The sequence below is a fragment of the Phyllobates terribilis genome, unplaced genomic scaffold (assembly GCF_046119375.1).
Source record: "Phyllobates terribilis strain yellow unplaced genomic scaffold, ASM4611937v1 Scaffold_7__3_contigs__length_470593459, whole genome shotgun sequence".
Taxonomy (NCBI): Eukaryota; Metazoa; Chordata; class Amphibia; order Anura; family Dendrobatidae; genus Phyllobates; species Phyllobates terribilis.
This window is the reverse complement of record NW_027362767.1, coordinates 421,288,884-421,312,995: the sequence shown is the minus strand read 5'-3', so window position 1 is coordinate 421,312,995 and position 24,112 is coordinate 421,288,884. Positions and strand designations below refer to the sequence as shown.

Below are 24,112 nucleotides of genomic sequence, written 5' to 3'. Positions count from 1 at the left end.
GTTTTTTTTTTTTTTATTATGGCCCTCTCTGTATTTCAGTTTGACATCCCTGCTGTAAGACAACTCTCTGCAGCAGAAGCCTCCCCCCACCACTATGTTCTATGAAACCAGGAACACCAAAGATCGCAACCTCTGTTCTTCAACTCTAAAAATGGAAAATATGAGGAGGAAATAATAAATAATTTTATGTGCAAAATTTGTATTCTCACTCGGGGTCTGCTGGTCTGTGCATCCTAGTCCTGATTCGATTCACCGCTGCAGCCGATGAATGGCGGACATTACCGGTGTGTGTGTCGACAACGTGACCTGGAATCACAGACCAGCAAGGATCGTCCGAGAATTACTTGATTATATTTTTTTCCCAAGCAGACGATTAAAATAATGATTTTTATTTCCTGTTCTCCTTAGATGCTAAAATTCGCCACCAGCCTGGGTGCATGGTGGTCCGGCTGACGACGTCAGAACAAAGGGATCTGATGTAAAGAAGCTGCAGATAAACCCCCAGGGGGACTTACCTGCGTTTTTTTCAGACTTTCTCCTTTCAGTTCTCTCTGGTGCCTTTTCTGCAGGCCTCTTCCATAAAACATTAAAAAAATATATGTAATATAATATATTTATAAAATCGTATTTATTAGTGATTTAAAGGCGTTGACGCTTTCATCAGTCTGCTGTCCACTGGCTGTTTAGTGTTAAAAAGGAACAAAAAAAAGATGAAAAAAAAAAAGAAGTGCTTTACTTACCCTCCCCCGGACCATCGCCGAGTCTTCGCTGTTGCTCTAAGTCTCTGATGTTTGGCTGCAGCGGTGACCTCACATGGACAGTCTTGCAGTCAATCACTGAGCTCAGAGGCTAAGCTTGAGCAAATATAGCAACACTCACCCCACTCATGTTCTGCTACTGTCAGTTTTCCTGCTGATATCATGTGACCGCTGCAGGCAATCACCGGTTGCAGTGTTGCACCCACTAGATGTGTATCGCTTCCCCCACCAATATTTTAAATATGTAATTGTGAAGGTAAAAAAGAAAAAAAAAAACAGAAGTGGACTCAGCTGTAACCATCGATTTTATGACTGAAATGCCTCCTCTTACATCTGGTGTCCTCTGTGATCGCTCCGGTTCTACTTTGGTATCACTGCTGACTGCTGTCGCCATCTTGAGGGTGCCAGGTACAAAGGCAAATCCTGTCCTGTAGAATAAAGGAGAACACTATCAAGAGATGTTGTAACCTGAAGCAGCTGCTGTGACCTGTAGAATGGGATGAGTTACCCGTTCATCCTGAGACTCCGGGATAAGAATCTAGAAGAGAAACTCAGGCGCGGGTTCAGCGTCTCATCGTCCTCATCCGGCTGCAGATCTTTCAGCGAGTTGTCAAACTTCTCTGCACAGACAACACCGGAATATAATATTATATTACAGAATCTTAAGTCTCTCCGAAAACAGGGAGCTGCAGAGACACCGTCTTGTATGGAGCAGTGGTGCGTATGCTCGACCTTCACTCCATTCATTCTCCATGGGACTGAAGGATAAAGCAGAGTGCAGCGCTCCACATGCTCGAGCGCCGCTCTATTCATTCTCTATGAGACTGATGGACAGAGTGGAGCACTCCACATGCTCGACCGCCGCTCTATTCATTCTCTATGAGACTGATGGACAGAGTGGAGCACTCCACATGCTCGACGCCGCTCCATTCAATCTCCATGGCACGGTTGGAAAAAGCAGAGTGCAGCGCTCCACATGCTCGACCGCCGCTCCATTCATTCTCTATGAGAGCGAGAGAAAGTCGAGTGCAGCGCTTCGCATGCTCGACCTCCGCTCAAGCCCTCAAGATCGGACTCTGTAGCGTCCTGTCCTCTAGATTGCTGGGGTTCCCTTAGAGAGAACTTACAGGGAAAAAAAAAACCTAAACAGATGAAGTATCCACATAAAAGGTGAAAAAGAAAAAAAAAAAGAAAAAAAAAATACAAAAATCCCCAAAACATTTCTTCATTCTACTTTTGCAAGGCAAAGGAAAAAAAAAAAAAAAAAAAACAGCGCCGAAAAATACAAATTTCTACCACACAGCCACGTCAGTGTGTGTGTGTGGGGGGGGGAAATAAGTATGGCAGCTGGAACGTAGAGTCCAAAAAAAGTAAAACAATAAAAATAATATACGGTAATAGATAGCTCTATCAATAGTCATTAAGGGGTTAAAGTGAAATTCCCAGAATTGTCAAATTGACCCCAAGCACGCGCATATTTCATCTGACATTTTCTTTCTGTATGAGGTCTTGTTTCAAGAGGAAGATGTTGTATAGTTTTTTAGCACCATTGTTCTGGCTATTTTTGGCAATGCAAATAAATTAGCAGCTGTGTTTTTTTTTTACCGTTCACCTATAACACCAAATAACCTGCTGTGTGAATTCCTAATTTGTGTAGGTTATCTACTAAAATGTATTTTAATAAAAAAATATATATAATCTAGGGTATATTTTTAGATTTAATTTTTGCTTTCTTTATAGCTGGTGTGATACATCTGGTTCTTTATTTTTTTTTTAATCATGTATTCTATTTTTTTTTTTTTTCCCCACTGTAACTCTGACATCCATAGGAGCCCCAGTGACAGGGGACAGCAGCCGACTGCAGAAGTCACCGGCAGTGCCAGGGGATAGCAGCCGACTGCAGAAGTCACCGGCAGTGCCAGGGGATACCAGCCGACTGCAGAAGTCACCGGCAGTGCCAGGGGATACCAGCCGACTGCAGAAGTCACTGGCAGAGCTGATCTGGAGAGTGTTAGGACCCAGAAGCTCTTGTATGTCGGGCAGATGCTCAGCGATCATGTGATCGCTAGGTCTAACAGAAGCATCGAGGGTGCTGTCCTGAAACCAGGCAAAAGTGGTAGAAGACCACCCTGATTTCTGCAAAAAAACAAGTGTGTGTGGCTGTGCGTGCCAGACCCCACAAACCACAGCTGAAAGGTCGGCTGTCACTTCACACTTTCACCAGGTTTCTACACTATGAAAGGAGAGAGAGTCACAAATTCCCATGCTGGGAGTTTTAGTATTTTTTTAAGCCACAGCTTGAGGACCTCGGTGAGGATAAATGGTCAGGCTGTCTCTCCTGTAGTGTGCCCGATAAAATACAGATCTGATGCTTCAGGACACCATGGTCACCTGCAGCCAGATCATCAGCCAACGTGTCGAAGTGCATCTGCAGAAATCTCTCCTGTTCTGGGGTCTCCGGGTGGAGGTTCTCCTCAGGATCATCATCATCCAGCTCCGCTTCCGACATCAGCGAATCTTCATCTGCAAAAATAAAATGCACGATCCAAGTTATGGAAAAGTCCGGACAATGTGAGTGTATCTGATGACCAAATCACACACACTAACAGATGGGAGACAATGCTTATAAAGGGGCTCTCTCTACAAAAAAAGGTGACCAATAGGAAGAGACAAAACGGAGCATTAGAAAAGCAGCTTTCATAGTCCACTTGCAGCAGTTAGTTCAGGGACTACTCCGCCTGCAGCTGAAGGAATCTGATCAGGGGATGACTGGCCCTCAGATCGCTCCAATAATCAGATTTCAGACACCTCAACCAACTACAAGGTGCAGCTCCATACCTCTACTGGTGGCCATGACTGGTATTGACCCAATCACTAAAATAGGACAGGGCTGCATTACCAGGCACAGCCACAAGCGCATGAAGGTTAATGCGAAGACAAGCGGTCTTCCGTGGGCGTAATACTACTCAGACAACACAGGGTGCGGGTAAAACTGTGGCAATACTTTATTGAACCACCAAACAGACAATAACATATAGAACAGTTCCAGCAAGTACCCAAGATGGTACAACATTACACAGTCTCACCCTTCCTTCTCCGCCCGCCTGGGATAGAACAGCTGCGACTTTAGGTCTTCCAGGGCCAACTACCACAACCAGTGGCCCCCCACTTTTGGCGGGCCCTCACAGAGAGAAGGTAGTGGCAAGCTTAGGAAGCTGACAGTCTATCGAGGTACAATGCCAGGACACTCGAGAGTCCCACCCCTGACCTCTCCGAGTTTCCATGGGGCCAGATGACTTGTTGGTCCCAATCTGGCTTCTCTGAATGTCTCCATGGGTTCCAGGCGACCGAAGGTTCCCACCTGGCAACCCCAAACAACATATCCATGGGGCCAGGTGACTTCATCGTCCCAACCTGATCTCCCCAAATGTATCCATGGGCTCTCTGATGGTCAATGGAGCAGATACGCATCTTTCCAGTCAGGACCGATACCCTTAGGCTGGAATCATGTAGAATCCAAATCTGTGTCTCTTTGGATAAAGCCATGCTACCAAGCTGATGGTCTGAAAAAGAGTCTGATCTTTGATTCTCCTTGTAAAGTCTCTTTCAAATCTGTTTCAAATCTGCCTGCTACAGAAGCATATTTTCCTTAAAGCGCACCTGTCAGCAGGATTGTGTTCAGTAAACTACATTCACTGTCAGGTGGGCAACATTACACTGATTAAAATGATACCTTGGTTGCTGAAATCCGTCCTGTGGTTCTTGTTTAATCTTTATTTTCAGTTTGGAGATAATGATATGCTCGTGCTCCAGGGTGGCCTGTGGGGGGCGCTCTATCTGGTGCTCTGCTTACATATTCATCTGTATGCTCTTTTAACAACTCACTGATCGTTCAACTGACCTGCCTTCTATTTTACATTAGGCAGCTAGTAGTGCTGGAAAGTCCGGGAAAATGGCCGCCGGAGGCGGTGCATGCGCAGATTGAGATCTCGGCACTGAGATCTCCATTGCGCATGCACCGCCTCCGGCGGCCATTTTCCCAGAGACCGCCACATAGGAAACTATGCAAGGGGCGGGGCTCCGGCTTTTACAAAACGATGGCTTTAGTATAATATGCAATTAGAATAATAACAAACATCATTGTTTCAGAACCAAGAGAAGACAACAATCATTGTTATACAAATACTGGTCTGTCCTTCTTGACCAGCCACAGAAATACATATACATTCACAAGTCAACACAAAAAATAGGGTATTTCTCTTGGCTTAACAAATCTAGATGTCTGGCTGATTAAGATTAGAAGCTGTTTAGTCATAGTTAATAACACAATATGAATACAAATGTACCTTGTACATACTCAGCGATAACTCCAGATATAGTGTAAGATAGACAAGATGAGAGGAAATAGTTATCAGTAGTGTCGGCAGTTACCTGGGTCACAGCCGATTAACAGCCCATCCATGAGTGCGGCATTGCCCTTGTCAAAAGTCCGTTCTTCAATAGAAAAATAACTGAAAAATAGAAGAAAAAAACCCAACATATTATATAACATTAAAGTAACTGTCCATTTAGGTGACTGATCAGAATAAGCCGTCCTATGTGCACAAGAGGAATAACACCATTTCTAGCCATTATATGACTTGTATCTTTGACTTTTCACCAGTTTTTCCCGTCTCTACTTTTCAGGTCTCTTTGAGCTGGTGGATGGAGACTAACTGCTATGGTGTCTCCCATACACAGCACACATAGACATGAGGGATTCCTGCCTCTAATTAGCACATGAAGGATACTATACAGCAGTACTGAGCAGTGTAGCTGTGAATCCAGCACTGGGGGTGAGAAATGCTTACCTTCCATGCTGCTATTTTGTAGCGAGAATTAAATCACCCCAGGGATGGATTCACAGCTATACTGCTCAGTACTGCTGTATGATGCCTTACATGCTGCCATTTTGTAGTATCATACAGCAGTACTTAGCAGTGAATCCAGCACTGGGGTGAGAAATACTGACTACAAAACAGCAGCATGGAAGGTATAATACAGCAGTACTAAGTAATGTAGCTGTGAATCCAGCACTGGGGGTGAGAAATGCTTACCTTCCATGCTGCCGTTTCGTAGTGAGTATTTTTCATCCCAGGGATGGATTCACAGCTACACTGTGATATGATATACTACAAAATAGCAGCATGGAAAATATATCACAGTGCAGCTGTGAATCCATCCCTGGGGTGAGAAATACGCACTACAAAACAGCAGCACAGAAGGTAAGCATTTCTCACCCCAGTGCTGGATTCACAGGTACATTGCTCAGTACTGCTGTATTATACCTGGTATGCTGCTGTTTAGTACTGAGTATTTCTCACCGCAGTGCTGGATTCAATGATAAGTACTGCTGTATGATACCATACATGCTGCCATTTTTTAGTATCAAACAGCAGTACTGAGAAGTGTAGCTGTGAATCTATTGCTTGGCTAAGATAAACACTTACTAGGTAGCAGCAGCACTTTTTGTATGTCTCTGCCTCTCTTACTCTGCGCCTGCACGTAGATGAACAGCAGGGGGAAGCGAGTGGTCGCAAGGGGAAGGGGGACAGCCCGCCGGGACTACTTGAAGACGGGGACATAATATTTGATACCAGAGGGGCACAGTACAGACTACAGCCCAGATACTCATCGGTTACCTTTCTTCCTGCAGGGTCACGTGCAGAGACGACGGGTAGTAGATACCGTTGGACTCTGAGGACTGGGACTGAACGTCTGTCTCGTCTAATGCAGACGCCGCCTCGGTGATGAACGTCCTGTTGTCCACAAAGTTGTTTCCATCCTCGACCTGAAGAGAGGAGAAAAGTTCTGAGAATCAAAGCCGGACTGGAGTATTCAGGGGTCGCACCCTGACGGGGGCCGGGACCAGGAGGTGGGAGCCGGAAGATCGGGGGTCTAGCTGTGATCGCATGCACAGTAGGAAATCGCTGCAAAACCACCACTATGTGCTGGGGCAGACAGATGAACGGAGCAGTGGGCCGGCACGCACAATACCAGTACATAGAAGTGTATAGAGCGTGGTCCAGCACGCACAATACCAGTCCACAGAAGTGTATAGAGAAGCGGTCCGACACGCACAATACCAGTCCATAGAAGTGTATAGAGCGGTGGTCCGACACGCACAATACCAGTCCATAGAAGTGTATCGAGCGATGGTCCAGTATGCACAATACCAGTCCATAGAAGTGTATAGAGCGGTGGTCCGACACGCACAATACCAGTCCATAGAAGTGTATAGAGCAGTGGTCCAGCATGCACAATACCAGTCCATAGAAGTGTATAGAGCGGTGGTCCGACACGCACAATACCAGTCCATAGAAGTGTATAGAGAAGCGGTCCGGCGCACACAATACCAGTCCATAGAAGTGTATAGAAAAGCGGTCCGGCGCACACAATACCAGTCCATAGAAGTGTATAGAGAAGCGGTCCGGCGCACACAATACCAGTCCATATAAGTGTATAGAGCGTGGTCCAGCACGCACAATACCAGTCCATAGAAGTGTATAGAGAAGTGGTCCGGCACGCACAATACCAGTCCATAGAAGTGTATAGAGCGTGGTCCAGCACGCACAATACCAGTCCATAGAAGTGTATAGAGAAGCGGTCCGACACGCACAATACCAGTCCATAGAAGTGTATAGAGAAGTGGTCCGGCACGCACAATACCAGTCCATAGAAGTGTATAGAGCGGTGGTCCAGTATGCACAATACCAGTCCATAGAAGTGTATAGAGCGGTGGTCCGACACGCACAATACCAGTCCATAGAAGTGTATAGAGCAGTGGTCCAGCATGCACAATACCAGTCCATAGAAGTGTATAGAGCGGTGGTCCGACACGCACAATACCAGTCCATAGAAGTGTATAGAGCAGTGGTCCAGCATGCACAATACCAGTCCATAGAAGTGTATAGAGCGGTGGTCCGACACGCACAATACCAGTCCATAGAAGTGTATAGAAAAGCGGTCCGGCGCACACAATACCAGTCCATAGAAGTGTATAGAGAAGCGGTCCGGCGCACACAATACCAGTCCATAGAAGTGTATAGAGCGTGGTCCAGCACGCACAATACCAGTCCATAGAAGTGTATAGAGAAGTGGTCCGACACGCACAATACCAGTCCATAGAAGTGTATAGAGAAGTGGTCCGGCACGCACAATACCAGTCCATAGAAGTGTATAGAGCGGTGGTCCAGTATGCACAATACCAGTCCATAGAAGTGTATAGAGCGGTGGTCCGACACGCACAATACCAGTCCATAGAAGTGTATAGAGCAGTGGTCCAGCATGCACAATACCAGTCCATAGAAGTGTATAGAGCGGTGGTCCGACACGCACAATACCAGTCCATAGAAGTGTATAGAGCAGTGGTCCAGCATGCACAATACCAGTCCATAGAAGTGTATAGAGCGGTGGTCCGACACGCACAATACCAGTCCATAGAAGTGTATAGAAAAGCGGTCCGGCGCACACAATACCAGTCCATAGAAGTGTATAGAGAAGCGGTCCGGCGCACACAATACCAGTCCATATAAGTGTATAGAGCGTGGTCCAGCACGCACAATACCAGTCCATAGAAGTGTATAGAGAAGTGGTCCGGCACGCACAATACCAGTCCATAGAAGTGTATAGAGCGTGGTCCAGCACGCACAATACCAGTCCATAGAAGTGTATAGAGAAGCGGTCCGACACGCACAATACCAGTCCATAGAAGTGTATAGAGAAGTGGTCCGGCACGCACAATACCAGTCCATAGAAGTGTATAGAGCGGTGGTCCAGTATGCACAATACCAGTCCATAGAAGTGTATAGAGCGGTGGTCCGACACGCACAATACCAGTCCATAGAAGTGTATAGAGCAGTGGTCCAGCATGCACAATACCAGTCCATAGAAGTGTATAGAGCGGTGGTCCGACACGCACAATACCAGTCCATAGAAGTGTATAGAGCAGTGGTCCAGCATGCACAATACCAGTCCATAGAAGTGTATAGAGCGGTGGTCCGACACGCACAATACCAGTCCATAGAAGTGTATAGAAAAGCGGTCCGGCGCACACAATACCAGTCCATAGAAGTGTATAGAGAAGCGGTCCGGCGCACACAATACCAGTCCATAGAAGTGTATAGAGCGTGGTCCAGCACGCACAATACCAGTCCATAGAAGTGTATAGAGAAGTGGTCCGACACGCACAATACCAGTCCATAGAAGTGTATAGAGCGTGGTCCAGCACGCACAATACCAGTCCATAGAAGTGTATAGAGAAGCGGTCCGACACGCACAATACCAGTCCATAGAAGTGTATAGAGAAGTGGTCCGGCACGCACAATACCAGTCCATAGAAGTGTATAGAGCGGTGGTCCAGTATGCACAATACCAGTCCATAGAAGTGTATAGAGCGGTGGTCCGACACGCACAATACCAGTCCATAGAAGTGTATAGAGCAGTGGTCCAGCATGCACAATACCAGTCCATAGAAGTGTATAGAGCGGTGGTCCGACACGCACAATACCAGTCCATAGAAGTGTATAGAGAAGCGGTCCGGCGCACACAATACCAGTCCATAGAAGTGTATAGAAAAGCGGTCCGGCGCACACAATACCAGTCCATAGAAGTGTATAGAGAAGCGGTCCGGCGCACACAATACCAGTCCATATAAGTGTATAGAGCGTGGTCCAGCACGCACAATACCAGTCCATAGAAGTGTATAGAGAAGTGGTCCGGCACGCACAATACCAGTCCATAGAGCGTGGTCCAGCACGCACAATACCAGTCCATAGAAGTGTATAGAGAAGCGGTCCGACACGCACAATACCAGTCCATAGAAGTGTATAGAGAAGTGGTCCGGCACGCACAATACCAGTCCATAGAAGTGTATAGAGCGGTGGTCCAGTATGCACAATACCAGTCCATAGAAGTGTATAGAGCGGTGGTCCGACATGCACAATACCAGTCCATAGAAGTGTATAGAGCAGTGGTCCAGCATGCACAATACCAGTCCATAGAAGTGTATAGAGCGGTGGTCCGACACGCACAATACCAGTGCATAGAAGTGTATAGAGAAGCGGTCCGGCGTACACAATACCAGTCCATAGAAGTGTATAGACAAGCGGTCCGGCACACACAATACCAGTCCATAGAATTGTATAGAGAAGCGGTCCGGCGCACACAATACCAGTCCATAGAAGTGTATAGAGAAGCGGTCCAGCGCACACAATACCAGTCCATTGAAGTGTATAGAGCGTGGTCCAGCACGCACAATACCAGTCCATAGAAGTGTATAGAGCGGTGGTCCGACACGCACAATACCAGTCCATAGAAGTGTATAGAGAAGTGGTCCGGCACGCACAATACCAGTCCATAGAAGTGTATAGAGCGTGGTCCAGCACGCACAATACCAGTCCATAGAAGTGTATAGAGAAGCGGTCCGACACGCACAATACCAGTCCATAGAAGTGTATAGAGAAGTGGTCCGGCACGCACAATACCAGTCCATAGAAGTGTATAGAGCGTGGTCCAGCATGCACAATACCAGTCCATAGAAGTGTATAGAGAAGTGGTCCGGCACGCACAATACCAGTCCATAGAAGTGTATAGAGCGGTGGTCCGGCACACACAATACCAGTCCATAGAAGTGTATAGAGCGGTGGTCCGGCACGCACAATACCAGTCCATAGAAGTGTATAGAGCGTGGTCCAGCACGCACAATACCAGTCCATAGAAGTGTATAGAGAAGCGGTCCGGCACGCACAATACCAGTCCATAGAAGTGTATAGAGCGTGGTCCAGCATGCACAATACCAGTCCATAGAAGTGTATAGAGAAGTGGTCCGGCACGCACAATACCAGTCCATAGAAGTGTATAGAGCGGTGGTCCGGCACACACAATACCTGTCCATAGAAGTGTATATAGAGGTGATCCAGCACGCACACTACCAGACCATAGAAGCGTATAGAGCGGTGGTCCGGCACGCACACTCCTGTTACATTCACACAGGAGACTTTGGGTCCCTACGCCCTTATCATCTGTGGTCGGCCCTCCGCTCTCATACATTTATCACTTATGCATAGGGGGGTTAATACTGTATATTTTGTGGGTAAACCCCTTTAAAGCCATGTTGTGATAAGACGATAACTGAAATGGTTAAACCCTTGCTGGGCCAGGGGTCCGATCTACATTAAAAGGGTATTCCCATCTCCAAGATCCTATCCCAATATGTAGTAGGTGGAATAATAATAAAAAATATTAGCAAATACCTCCAATTAGAAATGTAGTACAGTTCTTCAGGTTTGCTATGTCGCTGACCCCATGTTACCTCCATGGTTACGACCACTAAGAGCTGTCTAAATGTTGCTATATGAGTGGATGTAACCATGGATACCTAAGCTACTGCAATGCCCTGTACATGGGGTAAGCGACATAGTGAATCAGGAGAACTATACTACATTTCTAATTGGAGGTATTTACTAATATTATTATACCTACTACATATTGGGATAGGATGTTGGAGGTGGGAATACCCCTTTAAGCGAAAAGCTTGCTCACACGGCCAATGGAGGTGGTGGGAATGGAGGAAGATACCTTATCTGCACAGAGGCAGGTGCACCCCTATGAGTGGGATATGGAGGGGCAGGGAACAGCCTCAGATAGACCCATACAGACATACCAGGGTGGGCTGCACGGCCTCAGTCACCCCAGTGTCAGGACTGCACCATCATCTTGTGCTGCCCTGGAGCATCTCACTCACCTCAGCGGGGCCTCATCACTCACCTCAGCGGGGCCTCATCACTCACCTCAGCGGGGCCTCATCACTCACCTCAGCGGGGCCTCATCACTCACCTCAGCGGAGCCTCATCACTCACCTCAGCGGAGCCTCATCACTCACCTCCAGCAGTTCCTGCAGACTTCTGGGCTCCACTCCCTCCATGTCCGTAGTGTCGTCCAGGAAGGAGTGCGCTCCCGGCTCGTGGTCCGGGGTACAGCAGTAACTAAGATCACTGTCGTTCAAGAAGTTTCGGATCAGGATGGCGCCGGTGTCGCTTTGGTTCCAACGTCCCTGAGGCTGGTAATGATTTTGGGAGAGGACGACCAGGGGTTCATTCTTGTCTTTATCCTATAACCCCGGAGAACAGGTGGAACCAATACTTATATTTACCTCCCAATGCAGACGAGAGGCATCGACCCTGCCCCAAAAAGGCGACCAACTGTCAATTCTGGTGCGCGGGCCTTACAGGCATGCAAATTAGCTCTCCGCCACAAGGAAGGAAACTGTCTCCAGTGCCACCTATTGGTGGCCATCTTATAAGACAACACCGGACCCATTATGGAGCCTTGAATCATGATGAGACATCACTGAAACCCATCCGTTGTCAGCACTATGCCTGGGGTTTTGCTCCTCGTCAGCACAGAGGTGATCGAGATGCCATTAACGCCATGGAGATGGATCCATTTTTATTTCCTCCCTTCCTTTTAAGTTCCATAATAGTATTTCCCTCTGGAGGAGAGCTGATTTGCATACTTTTCCCAGGAAGCATTGCCTCTTCTGCATGTAATTACAGAAGACTCGTATCCTCCTGGGTCTTTTCTCCATATTATGTAAAATGTTATGTGCCGCCTGTCAGGTCTACAACATCAAACCATCGCCCGACTTACCAGCTTCCTCACCCACATTGGGAGTTTGCCATTAGTATGCAGAAAGGTGGGATCTAGAATAAAAAAAAAGGGTCTTATTAGTAACACTGACCCAGAAGACCCCGTATCCCATAAGCAGAACAGCAGACATGAGGCCACCGCCAGTCATATAGCCAAAAGGACACGGCCTCCGGGGAGACTTCACTGTTCTCTCACCCATGAGCGAGACAGAAAGGTGGATACAGATCTGGTATATAATGCTACAGCAGCTTTCTTCTTCATATAGGGGTCAGCGACAAAAGCCACACGAGACGGTCAACTCCGAGTACTGATAGCAAGACCAAACGTGGCAGAGATGTGAGAACTACAGAAACTGGGTCCTTCCCGCTTTCCCTCCTCAGTGGGCGGGTTCTAATATGCTCTCAACCAATCAGATATTTACTATGTGGACCCTCCCACACTGTGAATGAAGGAGTGAGAAGCTGCAGCTGCATCCCCCTCCTCTCCCTACTCTCACCTGTTTTACACTAGAAGGATTCTTATGAGAACTTGGGGACTGTCTGAACAGTAACCAAGATATTAAATAATAAAATAAATAATACGAAGACAAACAAACAACAAAACAAACCAAACAAATACAGTTACAGTCAAGAGAGGTCCATGGAGGGTCAGGAAGGCTGACTGATAATTACCTGCTTCAAAGCCGTCATTTATTGGGGTATCAGGTGAGGGCTCATCAACATCACTGTCTTTTTCATAGAACAGGTCATCCTGGGAGCTTTCGTCCAGGGGGCCGACCACGAAGGGCTCTCTCCTGGAAGCATCAGAATAAGTCACCAATGGCCGTATACCATGTAGAGTAGAGCCGCGAGGCCGCTGCCCTCATCTCACCTGGTATTAGCAGGAGAGGTCACGTCCACGTTGCTCTTCCCCTCCGTGTCCATCTCCGTCAGCTGGTGCCTCATACATGAGGTCATGGCGGGGTGCAGCTTCCAGACGAAGATGCAGCTGCAAAAAATAACTCAAAATTTTACTGAAAGTTTAATATTAATGCCAAAACTATCAGCAAGCAGCAAAAAGAAGCCAGAAAATATTTGTGTCTTCCCACCATAACTGCCCTGTCACAGCATGTAATCAGACATACAGAAGCTGCAGCTGCATACCCCCCCTCCTCCCTGTACTTTTAGGCTATGTGCCCACGATGCAGAAATGCTCTGGATTTTTCCCTGGCATTTTTCCCTGGCAGAAAAAACGCATGCGGATTGTACATGCGTTTTTCCTGCCAGGGACATGCTGATGTGAAGCGTTCTTCACTTGCATTTCCGCATGTGGGTTTACAAGCGATTTTAGCATCACTTGGAAAGTGCTTGGTCACACTATATAAATCCATGCAACCGGCATGGATTTATATAGTGTGACCGTAAAAGAATGGTACCCGGGTTTGGAGAACAGGAGACTCTCCTCCGGACCCGGGTACCATAGTACCTGTAAAAAAAAAGAATAAAATAAAAAATACACATTATACTTAGCTTCTGATGGCCCCCGGTGTCCATATCTGATGCGTCTTGGCTTATCGGCAGCTCGTGGTGGACTGAAAGGACCTGCCATGACGTCATTTAGTCATATGACGGGTCACGCGACCGCCGACGTCAGCGGTCGCGTGACCCGTCACATGACTAAATGATGTCATGGCAGGTCCTTTTTAGACCATCGCGAGCTGCCGGCAAGCCAAGACGCATCGCTAAGGACACCGGGGGCCATCCGAAGGCAAGTAAAATGTATGTATGTATGTATGTATGTATGTATGTATGTATGTATGTATGTATGTATGTATGTATATATATATATATATATATATATATATATATATATATTTTTACAGGTACTATGGTACCCGGGTCTGGAGGAGAGTCTCCTCTTCTCCAAACCCGGGTACCATCTGCACATTGTAAAGCATGGAATCCGCATCTGCAGATGCAGTGATGCGGATGACATGCGTTCCAGTGCAAGTCAATGGCGGCGAAAATGCCGCGATTCCGCAAAATAATTGGTAATGCTGCGGATTTTTCCGTAATGATAATCTGCAGCGGAAATTTCCGCAGCATGTGCACAGCACATGCGGATTATCATTGGGGAACATGGCAGACCTTCTACCAAGCGTTTTTTAAGTGTTTCCGCTGCGGAAACACTTTAAAAAAGCATAGTGGGCACACAGCCTTATTAACTTTTTTTTTTTTAAACATACTTTTTGGGCCCAGAGGCTTTATAGAGAGATATACTAAAGACCAACTGGGACACTGGACAGTGGTGGTTTCACTAATTGTTCTGCAGGACCCTGACCGAGCAGCCACCGGACCAAAGTACAACAAACTTCCTACTATCTGCAAGATTCCCAGCAATTCGTCTGATTAGCAGGCCCCACAATACCATTAAGTAGTGGTGCGATGCATGCATGCTAATCAGAACAGCGGATGCTGCGGGAACCAGGAGGCTCTGAAGGCTTTGTTCCAGCAGCCGTGGACTACCACTAAGACCCAAATACCAGGGTCCTGGGAATCCTTGTGCTAAATACTATAGCTTTGCCAAGTTTCCACTTTCGTCCGGCAGTGTCTGCTAGAACAGGAAGGAGAAAGGCTCCCGATGACCACATTAATGGCAACAGACCTGTCTCCAGACACCGTGATCAGTCTTCTGCAGTCGCGGGTAAACTTCATGTCAGTGACGATATCTGGAAGAGAAGACCATGATCACTTCTAACGGCCACTGATGGGAATATTAAACTACTTTCCATTCTGAATCCGTCAGCAGAATACAGACACACAGAGCAGCCTGTACTCTGTATACGGATACAGACCGGGTAATGGACCATACGACAGATAAGTTACACCGACCCGAGTGTCCGTACATCGTTGCGACACATTCCCCGGTTTGCAAATCGAAGATGGAGAGGTTCTTGTTGGAGCAGCTCGTAGCAAAGAATCTCCCCGATGGATCCATTTGTACCTTGAAGATTAAAGATGGGAAATGATCGTCCGTATCCGGAAATGCACAGAAGGGATGGGGGTGGGGGGGGGCATTGAATCGTCCAGAAGTGCTGGGTTAATGTCAATTTGGTGCTCGGTGCACCTTGGGTGTGGCCAAGCAATTCAGTGCAGCTTCTCTTGTACATGTCTCCACCCATCTTGCTTGCACTGAAATCTTGCTCCGTACTTAAGAGTACCAGCAGTCAACAGGACTCCAGGAGAACGGACGTTGTGCGTGGTGTCGGAGCTCTTGTGAATGGAGTAAGATTTCAGTGGAGATGGTGCTGTCAAACAAGACGTGTAGAGAAGGCCATAAGACATGTATATGGGAAGAAGCCTTAAATGGCTTGGCCACACCCATAGTGCAGCCTAATTATCAATGTAACAAAGGAAGATTTTGGGAAAATAACAGTGGAAAAAGATGTAGTTACTTACCGGTAACGGAATTTCTCAGAGCCCATGACGGCACCACCTGAGAGAGGGGATCTGCCCTTCAAGGACAGGAAACCTACAGATAAAAGGGCGGCGCCTCTCTCCCGCATCAGTTGTTTACAGAGCATGAGAGGACCACCAGGTTAGTAACACAAAATTTCCAGAAACACCACGTGGCTACAACGGGTAACTAATAAGTGTGTGCACCCACACGTGAAGGGAGGGAATGTACGGGTGCCATCATGGGCTCAGAGAAATCCTGTTACCGGTAAGTAACTATGTCTTTCTCCTTCCCTCATGACGGTACCACGGAGAGAATTACAGAGAAGTGACTCATTAGGGGGGGGGGGGGAGCACAGCTACCAGAACCCTTCTCCCGAAAGTAAGGTCTGAAGAAGAGGTTAAATCTAGCCGGTAGTGATTGAAGAAGGTAGAGGGGGGAAGACCAGGTTGCTGCTCTACATATCTGCTCTATTGTAGCACCGGCCTTCTCCACCCAGGAGGCTGCTACCGCTCTTGTTGAGTGGGCCTTCAGTTTCTCCGGGGCAGCTTCCCCGCGTGAGGAGTACGATAGTATGATGGCCTCCCGTATCCACCTGGCCAGCGTGCCCTTGGAAGCTTTCTTTCCCTTACGAGGGCCCTGAAAGCTTTAGGTACCGGATTAGGCACCTTCTGACGTCTAGTGTATGCAAGACTCTCTCTTTCGTGTTCCTAGGGTTGGGGCAGAAAGAAGGGAGGGTGATTTCCTGGGACCTGTGGAATCTTGACGCCACTTTTGGCAGGTAGGCAGGGTCAGTTTTCAGAGTAACCCTATCCTCCAAGATTTGAGTGAAGGGGGGGCCTGCCGATAGGATTAGTGATATTCAGGCCCTATGTGCGGATGTGAGAGCTACTAAGAGCGCTGTTTTGAGGGAAAGAATTTTTAGGGACGCTTCCGACAGAGGTTCAAAAGGGGCCTCTGTTAAAGCTGAAAGGACCAAGTTTAAATCCCAAGGTGTAGTATTTCGGGATGGGTTGGGATCTGGATGACGCTTTAATGAACCTAGATACCCATCTATCCCTAGCAAGATCAAAATTGTAGAGCGCTCCCAGGGCTGCAACTTGAACTTTTAAGGTACTTGTGGCCAGACCCTGTTCCAACCCCCTCTGTAAAAATTCCAGGATAGCAGTCAATGGAACCTCCCCACCCAACCTGGAACCTGAGACAAAGGAATTTCTTCCAGGTTTTCACGTACAGTTTGGTGGTCACTGGTTTCCTACTTTGAAGTAGTGTGGTGATAAGATTTGGGGAGAAACCCTTGTCCTTCAGAAGAGCCCTCTCAAATTCCAGGCTGTCAAGTGTAAGTTTGAAGCCCGAGGATGGAGAAACGGACCCTGAGAAAGAAGGTCCGGAAGCTCCGGAAGAACCCATGGGTCGGAGATTGATAACATCCTCAGCCACGAAAACCATGCCCTCTTTGGTCAAAAGGGGGCTATCAAGATTACTCTCGCTTTCTCTTCCCTGATTTTCCTCAGAACAGCTGGAATCAGAGCGGTCGGAGGAAAAGCGTAAGCTAGAGGGTAACTCCATGGGATCATGAAGGCATCCACAGCTATGGGGTTTCCTTTGGGGTCTAGGGAGCAGAAAGTGTGTGTTTTCTTGTTTCGATTGTTGGCAAACAGATCTATGGAGGGACGTACCCACATTTGTACAATCTGACGAAAAACTGACTGGTTTAAATCCCATTCGCCCTGCTTTAGCTGTGTCCGACTCAGGAAGTCTGCGGTTAGATTTTCTATCCCTCTTATGTGTAGAGCTGACAGGGAATGTAAGTTTTCCTCAGTTAAGTGAAAGATGACCTCTGTCGCCTGCATCAGGGAATGGGACCGAGTACCCCCCTGGTGGTTCAGGTATGCCACTACTACTCAGTTGTCTGAGAAGACCCTCACGTGGTGGCCTTGTAGTATGTGCATGAATTCCCGGAGTGCCTGCTCTACTGCTAGAAGCTCCTTCATGTTTGAGGAAACTAGCTTTAGGCATTCTGTCCAGACCCCCTGAGCTACAAGGTTGTTGAGGTGAGACCCCCAGTCCTCAGGACTTGCATCTGTGGTCAGAATTTGAGGTGTAGGGATTGTCCAAGGAATACCCCGGGCTAGATTGTCTATGTTCCCCCACCACTCCAGGGAAAGTGTCGTTTCTGCAGATAACGTTAGCTGCCCTTCTAAATGCCCTTTTAGGGATTTTTCTGCCTCTAGGATTTCCCACTGTAGGATCCTGGTATGTATCTGAGCCCATTGGACGGCCGGGAAACATGTTGTCAGGGAGCCTAGAAGGGACATGGCTTTCCGTAGGGACATAGACGGGTTGGACTTTGCCCACAATATCTGGTCTATGATTTTGTGAATTTTCCCTGTGGGGAGACGACACTCCTGTCTTTCCGAATCCAGCATGATGCCTAGGCATTCCTGTATCTGGCACGGTGCTGTTTTGGATTTTTCCAGATTCAAAAGCCATCCTAAGCGTCTCAAAGAATCTATGACCTTCCCAAGATGAGTTTTGCAGTTTAGGAAGGAGCTGCCTATTACCAGGAAGTCGTCTAGGTATGGGATGACAAGGGTGTTCTGTTCCCTTAGACGAGCCATTACGTCTGCAATAATTTTGGTGAAAACCCTTGGGGCTATGGCGATGCCGAATGGGAGGGCCGTATATTGATAGTGTTTGACCACTCCACCTATAGGAACTGCTACTCTGAGGAACTTCCGGTAGTCTTTGTGTATCGGGACGTGATAATAAGAGTCTTTTAAATCCAGGACGGCCATGAAACAATAGGGAAACAGCATTTTTACTGATGATTTTATGGTTTCCATTTAGTAGGCTTCCACCTTCAAAAGTTTGTTCAGCTTTTTTAGGTTTACAATCGTCCTGTACGTCCCCATCTGTTTTTTTTCTTAGGAATAACGGAGAATAAAAGCCCTTGCCTTCCTCCCCCCACGGGACCTTCCCTACCAGTCCCCGGATTTCCTGCTCCAAGGCCAGCTGCTCCTCGTTTGAGGACCTTTCGGGGGTTACGAAAAAGTTTGGCTGAGGGAATGTGAGGAATTGGAGTTTCAGGCCCGATTGTATTATGATCAGAATCCATGAGCTGTCTGATATTAATTCCCAGGCCGGGAGAAAGCCTGATAGAATTCCCCCCACCCGGGGCAAATCCTCATTGGGAGGACTTTCTGCTATCATTGAGGGGTTTGTTAAATAGGAACCCTTTGTTCTTTATTCTCCTGTCTTCCCACCTATCCTGCTCTTTAGGGGGTTTTCTATGGATAAACCTTTTGCTCCGAAAAGGTTTTCTGTAAGTAGTGTTAGACAGGATAGGGAACCGCTTCTTATTGTCCCCCGCTTTTTCTAAGATGTCATCAAGGGTGGGCCCGAATAGAAATTCGCCCTCACAGGGGATGGAGCACAATCTCGATTTTGTCTGTAGATCCCCGGGCCAACATCTGAGCCAGAAGGCTCGTCTGGCCGCATTAGCAAGCCCTGTCGCCCTAGCGCCTAACCTGACGGAGTCCGCCGAGGCGTCAGCTAGGAAGGCCGCTGCCCCTTTCATTACCGGGATAGTTTCAAGGATTGTCTCTCTAGATGTTTTCTGCCGCAGTTGTGTTTCAAGCTGGTCTAGCCAGACCATTAATGACCTGGCCGTACATGTGGCAGCTACCACAGGTTTTAACCCCCCCCCCCTCCCCAGCGGCTTCCCAGGAACCCTTCAGGAAGGAGTCTGCTTTTTTATCCATGGGGTCTTTTAAGACGCCCATGTCCTCAAATGGAAGGGAGTATTTCTTTGAGGCTTTGGCAACCTCCAGTTTTGGAGCTTTCTCCCAAAAGGAACATGCAGGGTCATCAAACTGGTACTTACACTTTGGGGAAAGGAGGCCCTTCCTCTCTGGTCTTTTCCACTCCTTCTTAAAGAATGAACTTGCTCATTTAGTGGAAAAGATCTCCTCTTTTTTTGCTCTAGACAGCTGAACATTATGTCCTGGATAGACGTCTTGGGCCGGGGATCTGGTAACCCCATGGTAGATCTGACGGCCTTAATGAGGCTGTTTCCTCGATAGGGAAACGGCTCCGTCCTCCTCTATCTGTTGACGAAGAAGAGGAAGATGAAGAAACGGAAGTGTCCAAATCTACGCCATTCTCAGAACTGCTATTCGGGGGGATATGTTTTTAGATTTTTTTAGCTTTTTACCACCCCCCCCCCCCCCGAAAGGATTTAATGGTATCTTTGACCTGCGATTTAATTAGGTCTCTAAGTTCAAAGGCAAATTTCGGGGTTTCCTCGCATATAGTGTGCTCAATGCAGGAGCTGCAGAGTCTCTTATCCCAAGTAGTGGGTAAGACTTCTGTGCATAGTGCACAGGTCCAATTTTTTGTTTTCCCCGTGCTCTTTCTTCCCTAATGAGAGACAAAAAGAGAGAGAGAGAGAGAGAGGCCGCTAGTTACAAAGTGGACTTTCACGAAGATCACTTACCAACCAGACGGAAGAGCGGGTACCGGTTCAGGAGGCGGAGCCATCTTTGTAGACCGAGGCCTCCTGGAAGATGCTGAGGTGGAGTCTTTGCTGCGCTGATCTGCCGGAGCAGCCGCTTCCACTGTTACGGTCATGGTGTCCCGACCCTTCCGGCTTCTTTTTGTGTTGGGATGACTATGAAAATTGTACATTCACACTGAAGGCATCAAAACTATGAATTAACACATGTGGAATTATATACTTAACAAAAAAGTATGAAACAACTGAAAATATATCTGATATTCTAGGTTCTTCAAAGTAGCCACCTTTTGCTTTGATGACTGCTTTGCACACTCTTGGCATTCTCTTGATGAGCTTGAAGAGGTAGTCACCGGAAATGGTTTTCACTTCACAGGTGTGCCCTGCCAGGTTTAATAAGTGGGATTTCTTGCCTTAAAAATGGGGTTGGGACCATCCATTGTGTTGTGCAGAAGTCAGGTGGATACACAGCTGATAGTCCTACTGAACAGACTGTTAGAATTTGTATTATGGCAAAAAAAAAGCAGCTAAGTAAAGAAAAACGAGTGGCCATCATTACTTTAAGAAATGAAGGTCAGTCAGTCTGAAAAATTGGGCAAACTTTGAAAGTGTCCCCAAGTGCAGTTGCAAAAACCATCAAGCGCTACAAAGAAACTGGCTCACATGAGGACCGCCCCAGGATAGGAAGACCAAGAGTCACCTCTGCTTCTGAGGATAAGTTTATCTGAGTCACCAGCCTCAGAAATCGCAGGTTAACAGCAGCTCAGATTAGAGACCAGGTCAATGCCACACAGAGTTCTAGCAGCAGACACATCTCTACAACAACTGTTAAGAGGAGACTTTGTGCAGCAGGCCTTCATGGTAAAATAGCTGCTAGGAAACCACTGCTAAGGACAGGCAACAAGCAGAAGAGACTTGTTTGGGATAAAGAACACAAGGAATGGACATTAGACCAGTGGAAATCTGTGCTTTGGTCTGATGAGTCCAAATTTGAGATCTTTGGTTCCAACCACCGTGTCTTTGTGCGACGCAGAAAAGGTGAACGGATGGACTCTACATGCCTGGTTCCCACCGTGAAGCATGGAGGAGGAGGTGTGATGGTGTGGGGGTTCTTTGCTCGTGACACTGTTGGGGATTTATTCAAAATTGAAGGCATACTGAACCAGCATGGCTACCACAGCATCTTGCAGCGGCATGCTATTCCATCCGGTTTGCGTTTAGTTGGCCCATCATTTATTTTTCAACAGGACAATGACCACAAACGCACCTCCAGGCTGTGTAAGGGCTATTTGACCAAGAAGGAGAGTGATGGGGTGCTACGCCAGATGACCTGGCCTCCACAGTCACAAGACCTGAACCCAATCGAGATGGTTTGGGGTGAGCTGGACCGCAGAGTGAAGGCAAAAGGGCCAACAAGTGCTAAGCATCTCTGGGAACTCCTTCAAGATTGTTGGAAGACCATTTCCAGTGACTACCTCTTGAAGCTCATCAAGAGAATGCCAAGAGTGTGCAAAGCAGTCATCAAAGCAAAAAGGTGGCTACTCTGAAGAACCTAGAATATAAGACATATTTTCAGCTGTTTCACACTTTTTTGTTAAGTATATAATTCCACATGTGTTAATTCATAGTTTTGATGCCTTCAGTGTGAATGTAGAATTTTCATAGTCATGAAAATACAGAAAAATCTTTAAATGAGAAGGTGTGTCCAAACTTTTGGTCTGTACTGTATATATATTTTTTTTTCCTACCGACATCATGCCAGAGCTTTAAGAAGCAGTTTCCTGGCATCCTCCGCTGTCTTTTAAGGCACTGGGAGTACCTCTCATAGTGCCTGCGGTGATCCGGCATCCCCCTCCTCCCCCGCACCTGCGGGAGGATGCTTGCGCCTGCGCAGACTGGCTACCCAGTCATGCATTGCGGCGCCGGGTCGTCAGGAGGCGCCCGGCGCGCTCGCGCACGTACGGCAATCCTGGAAGTTCATAATAACGCCGCCGGGCAGTGCCGCGCTCCCACCTGCCGCAACCAGGGGGTCCAGCACAGCACCTCAGCGGCCCCGACAGGCCGTGTCCTCTTCGTCTGGACACCCTCCCGCACACCCTAAAGGCTACGGATGCCAGCGGTGGCGCATCAGGGCACCGCACCAGCCGAGGCAGGGGATTCCCCGCTGCCTGGATCGGACTGGCGGGGCCTGGCATCCCACGAAGATAGTCTTCAGGCACCCCGCAGGTATGCCTCCTTCCGGAACTGTAGGATCCCGTCACAGACAGGAAACCAACTGATGAGGGAGAGAGATACCACCCTTTTATCTGTAGGTTTCCTGTCCTTGAAGGGCGGATCCCCTCTTTCCGTGATGCCGTCATGGGGGAAGCAGAAATATGATTTTTATCAGGGTAGAGTCACCTTCTGTAGATAAAGGACAACCGCTTACCTTCAGCAAGGCTCCTCCACTGTGTGAACTCTTCAGAACCTTCTCCTGCTTCCCTGACGAGATATTGTACAACCTGGGAATAACACAATTACCGTCATACCTAAATCCGGCACGTGAGTGGCATCACATTATGAGAAAGACTAAAACACTCAAAGGGTCCCTCCGGAGCCCACCACATCAGGAAGCGCGAGACGCTGGAGGTTTAGCGTCAAGAGAAAAGTCATCGGTGCCCCTCAACCACTGATGCGGAAGCGAAAGATGTCCGAGAACCCCCTTTATAAAAAAAGCAGAGGAGAACAACGTTCCTCAGGTGGCACCTACCGGACATTTTTATCCTGACAGGCGACCGCGGCAGTCTTCTGGGTGACGTCCACGTCCAGGTCGTATAGGGTAGTCTTTTCGACGACATGGTGCAGACGCACAAAACTCATCCCGTCGGGGAGCTAAAAGGGAGGATTCAGAGGGAACTGAATGATCGACAGGACACAAAGTACAGCTCTCTGTCTGCCCTGGATCTTAGAAGGTTAAACCAAAAGTGCAAATCATCAAGTATCCGCAGGAACATCAGGACACCCCTCAATCCTGTGAACTTGGGTCAGGAACAGAGTGATGGTCCCAGACCACCGCCCATGTGTATAACATTGTTATATACCAGCTGTAGGTCGCGATGGAGATATATGAATTACCATTTGAGCAGGACGGAAATAAATGCTCTTATCGGCTCCGCAGCTTATCATATGCAGCTGGTCGGCGTCACCTGGAAGATGCAAGAAGGGAGAAACAGCGCAAAATGTCAGAATAAATTGTACCATTAATGAGTATAATCTGCAGATAATGCTAACAGGGGTCTCACAAAAGCCCCATCACACACACACGGCGAACAACCGCACCTGCAAACTTCACTGCTGTTATGGAGGAAGAGTGATCATCCAGAGTCTGCAGCAAGGTGTAATCACGGTCCACATTAAGGATATGGATTAAACGATCTCTGCTGGCTGAAGCTAAAAGGGTCACTCCTAACAGAGAAGAGTAGTATAGCAGTTATATTCTTGTTCATAGGGGGCAGTATTATAGTAGTTATATTCTTGTTCATAGGGGACAGTATTATAGTAGTTATATTCCTGCACATAGGGGGCAGTATTATAGTAGTTATATTCTTGTACATAGGGGCAGTATTATAGTAGTTATATTCTTGTACATAGGGGCAGTATTATAGTAGTTATATTCTTGTACATAGGGGGCAGTATTATAGTAGTTATATTCTTGTACATAGGAGGCAGTGTTATA

At 47.5% G+C, this 24,112-nt stretch overlaps 1 protein-coding gene across 1 annotated transcript in view; it reads right to left on the bottom strand.

Annotated features, from left to right (window-relative positions):
* WDR62 (WD repeat domain 62) overlaps positions 1–24,112 on the bottom strand; it is an 87,978-nt gene that overhangs the window by 8,129 nt on the left and 55,737 nt on the right. The window contains exons 13-28 of the mRNA XM_073641812.1: positions 23,716–23,841; positions 23,512–23,582; positions 23,147–23,268; positions 22,826–22,898; positions 15,317–15,428; positions 15,090–15,153; positions 13,317–13,433; positions 13,118–13,239; positions 12,447–12,499; positions 11,680–11,907; positions 6,440–6,588; positions 5,190–5,269; positions 3,150–3,281; positions 1,267–1,378; positions 1,090–1,186; positions 516–573 (exon numbers count right to left, since the gene is read on the bottom strand). Of these exons, the coding sequence (XP_073497913.1) occupies positions 516–573; positions 1,090–1,186; positions 1,267–1,378; positions 3,150–3,281; positions 5,190–5,269; positions 6,440–6,588; positions 11,680–11,907; positions 12,447–12,499; positions 13,118–13,239; positions 13,317–13,433; positions 15,090–15,153; positions 15,317–15,428; positions 22,826–22,898; positions 23,147–23,268; positions 23,512–23,582; positions 23,716–23,841 (1,716 nt within the window). The remainder of the gene's footprint in view (positions 1–515; positions 574–1,089; positions 1,187–1,266; positions 1,379–3,149; positions 3,282–5,189; positions 5,270–6,439; positions 6,589–11,679; positions 11,908–12,446; positions 12,500–13,117; positions 13,240–13,316; positions 13,434–15,089; positions 15,154–15,316; positions 15,429–22,825; positions 22,899–23,146; positions 23,269–23,511; positions 23,583–23,715; positions 23,842–24,112) is intronic.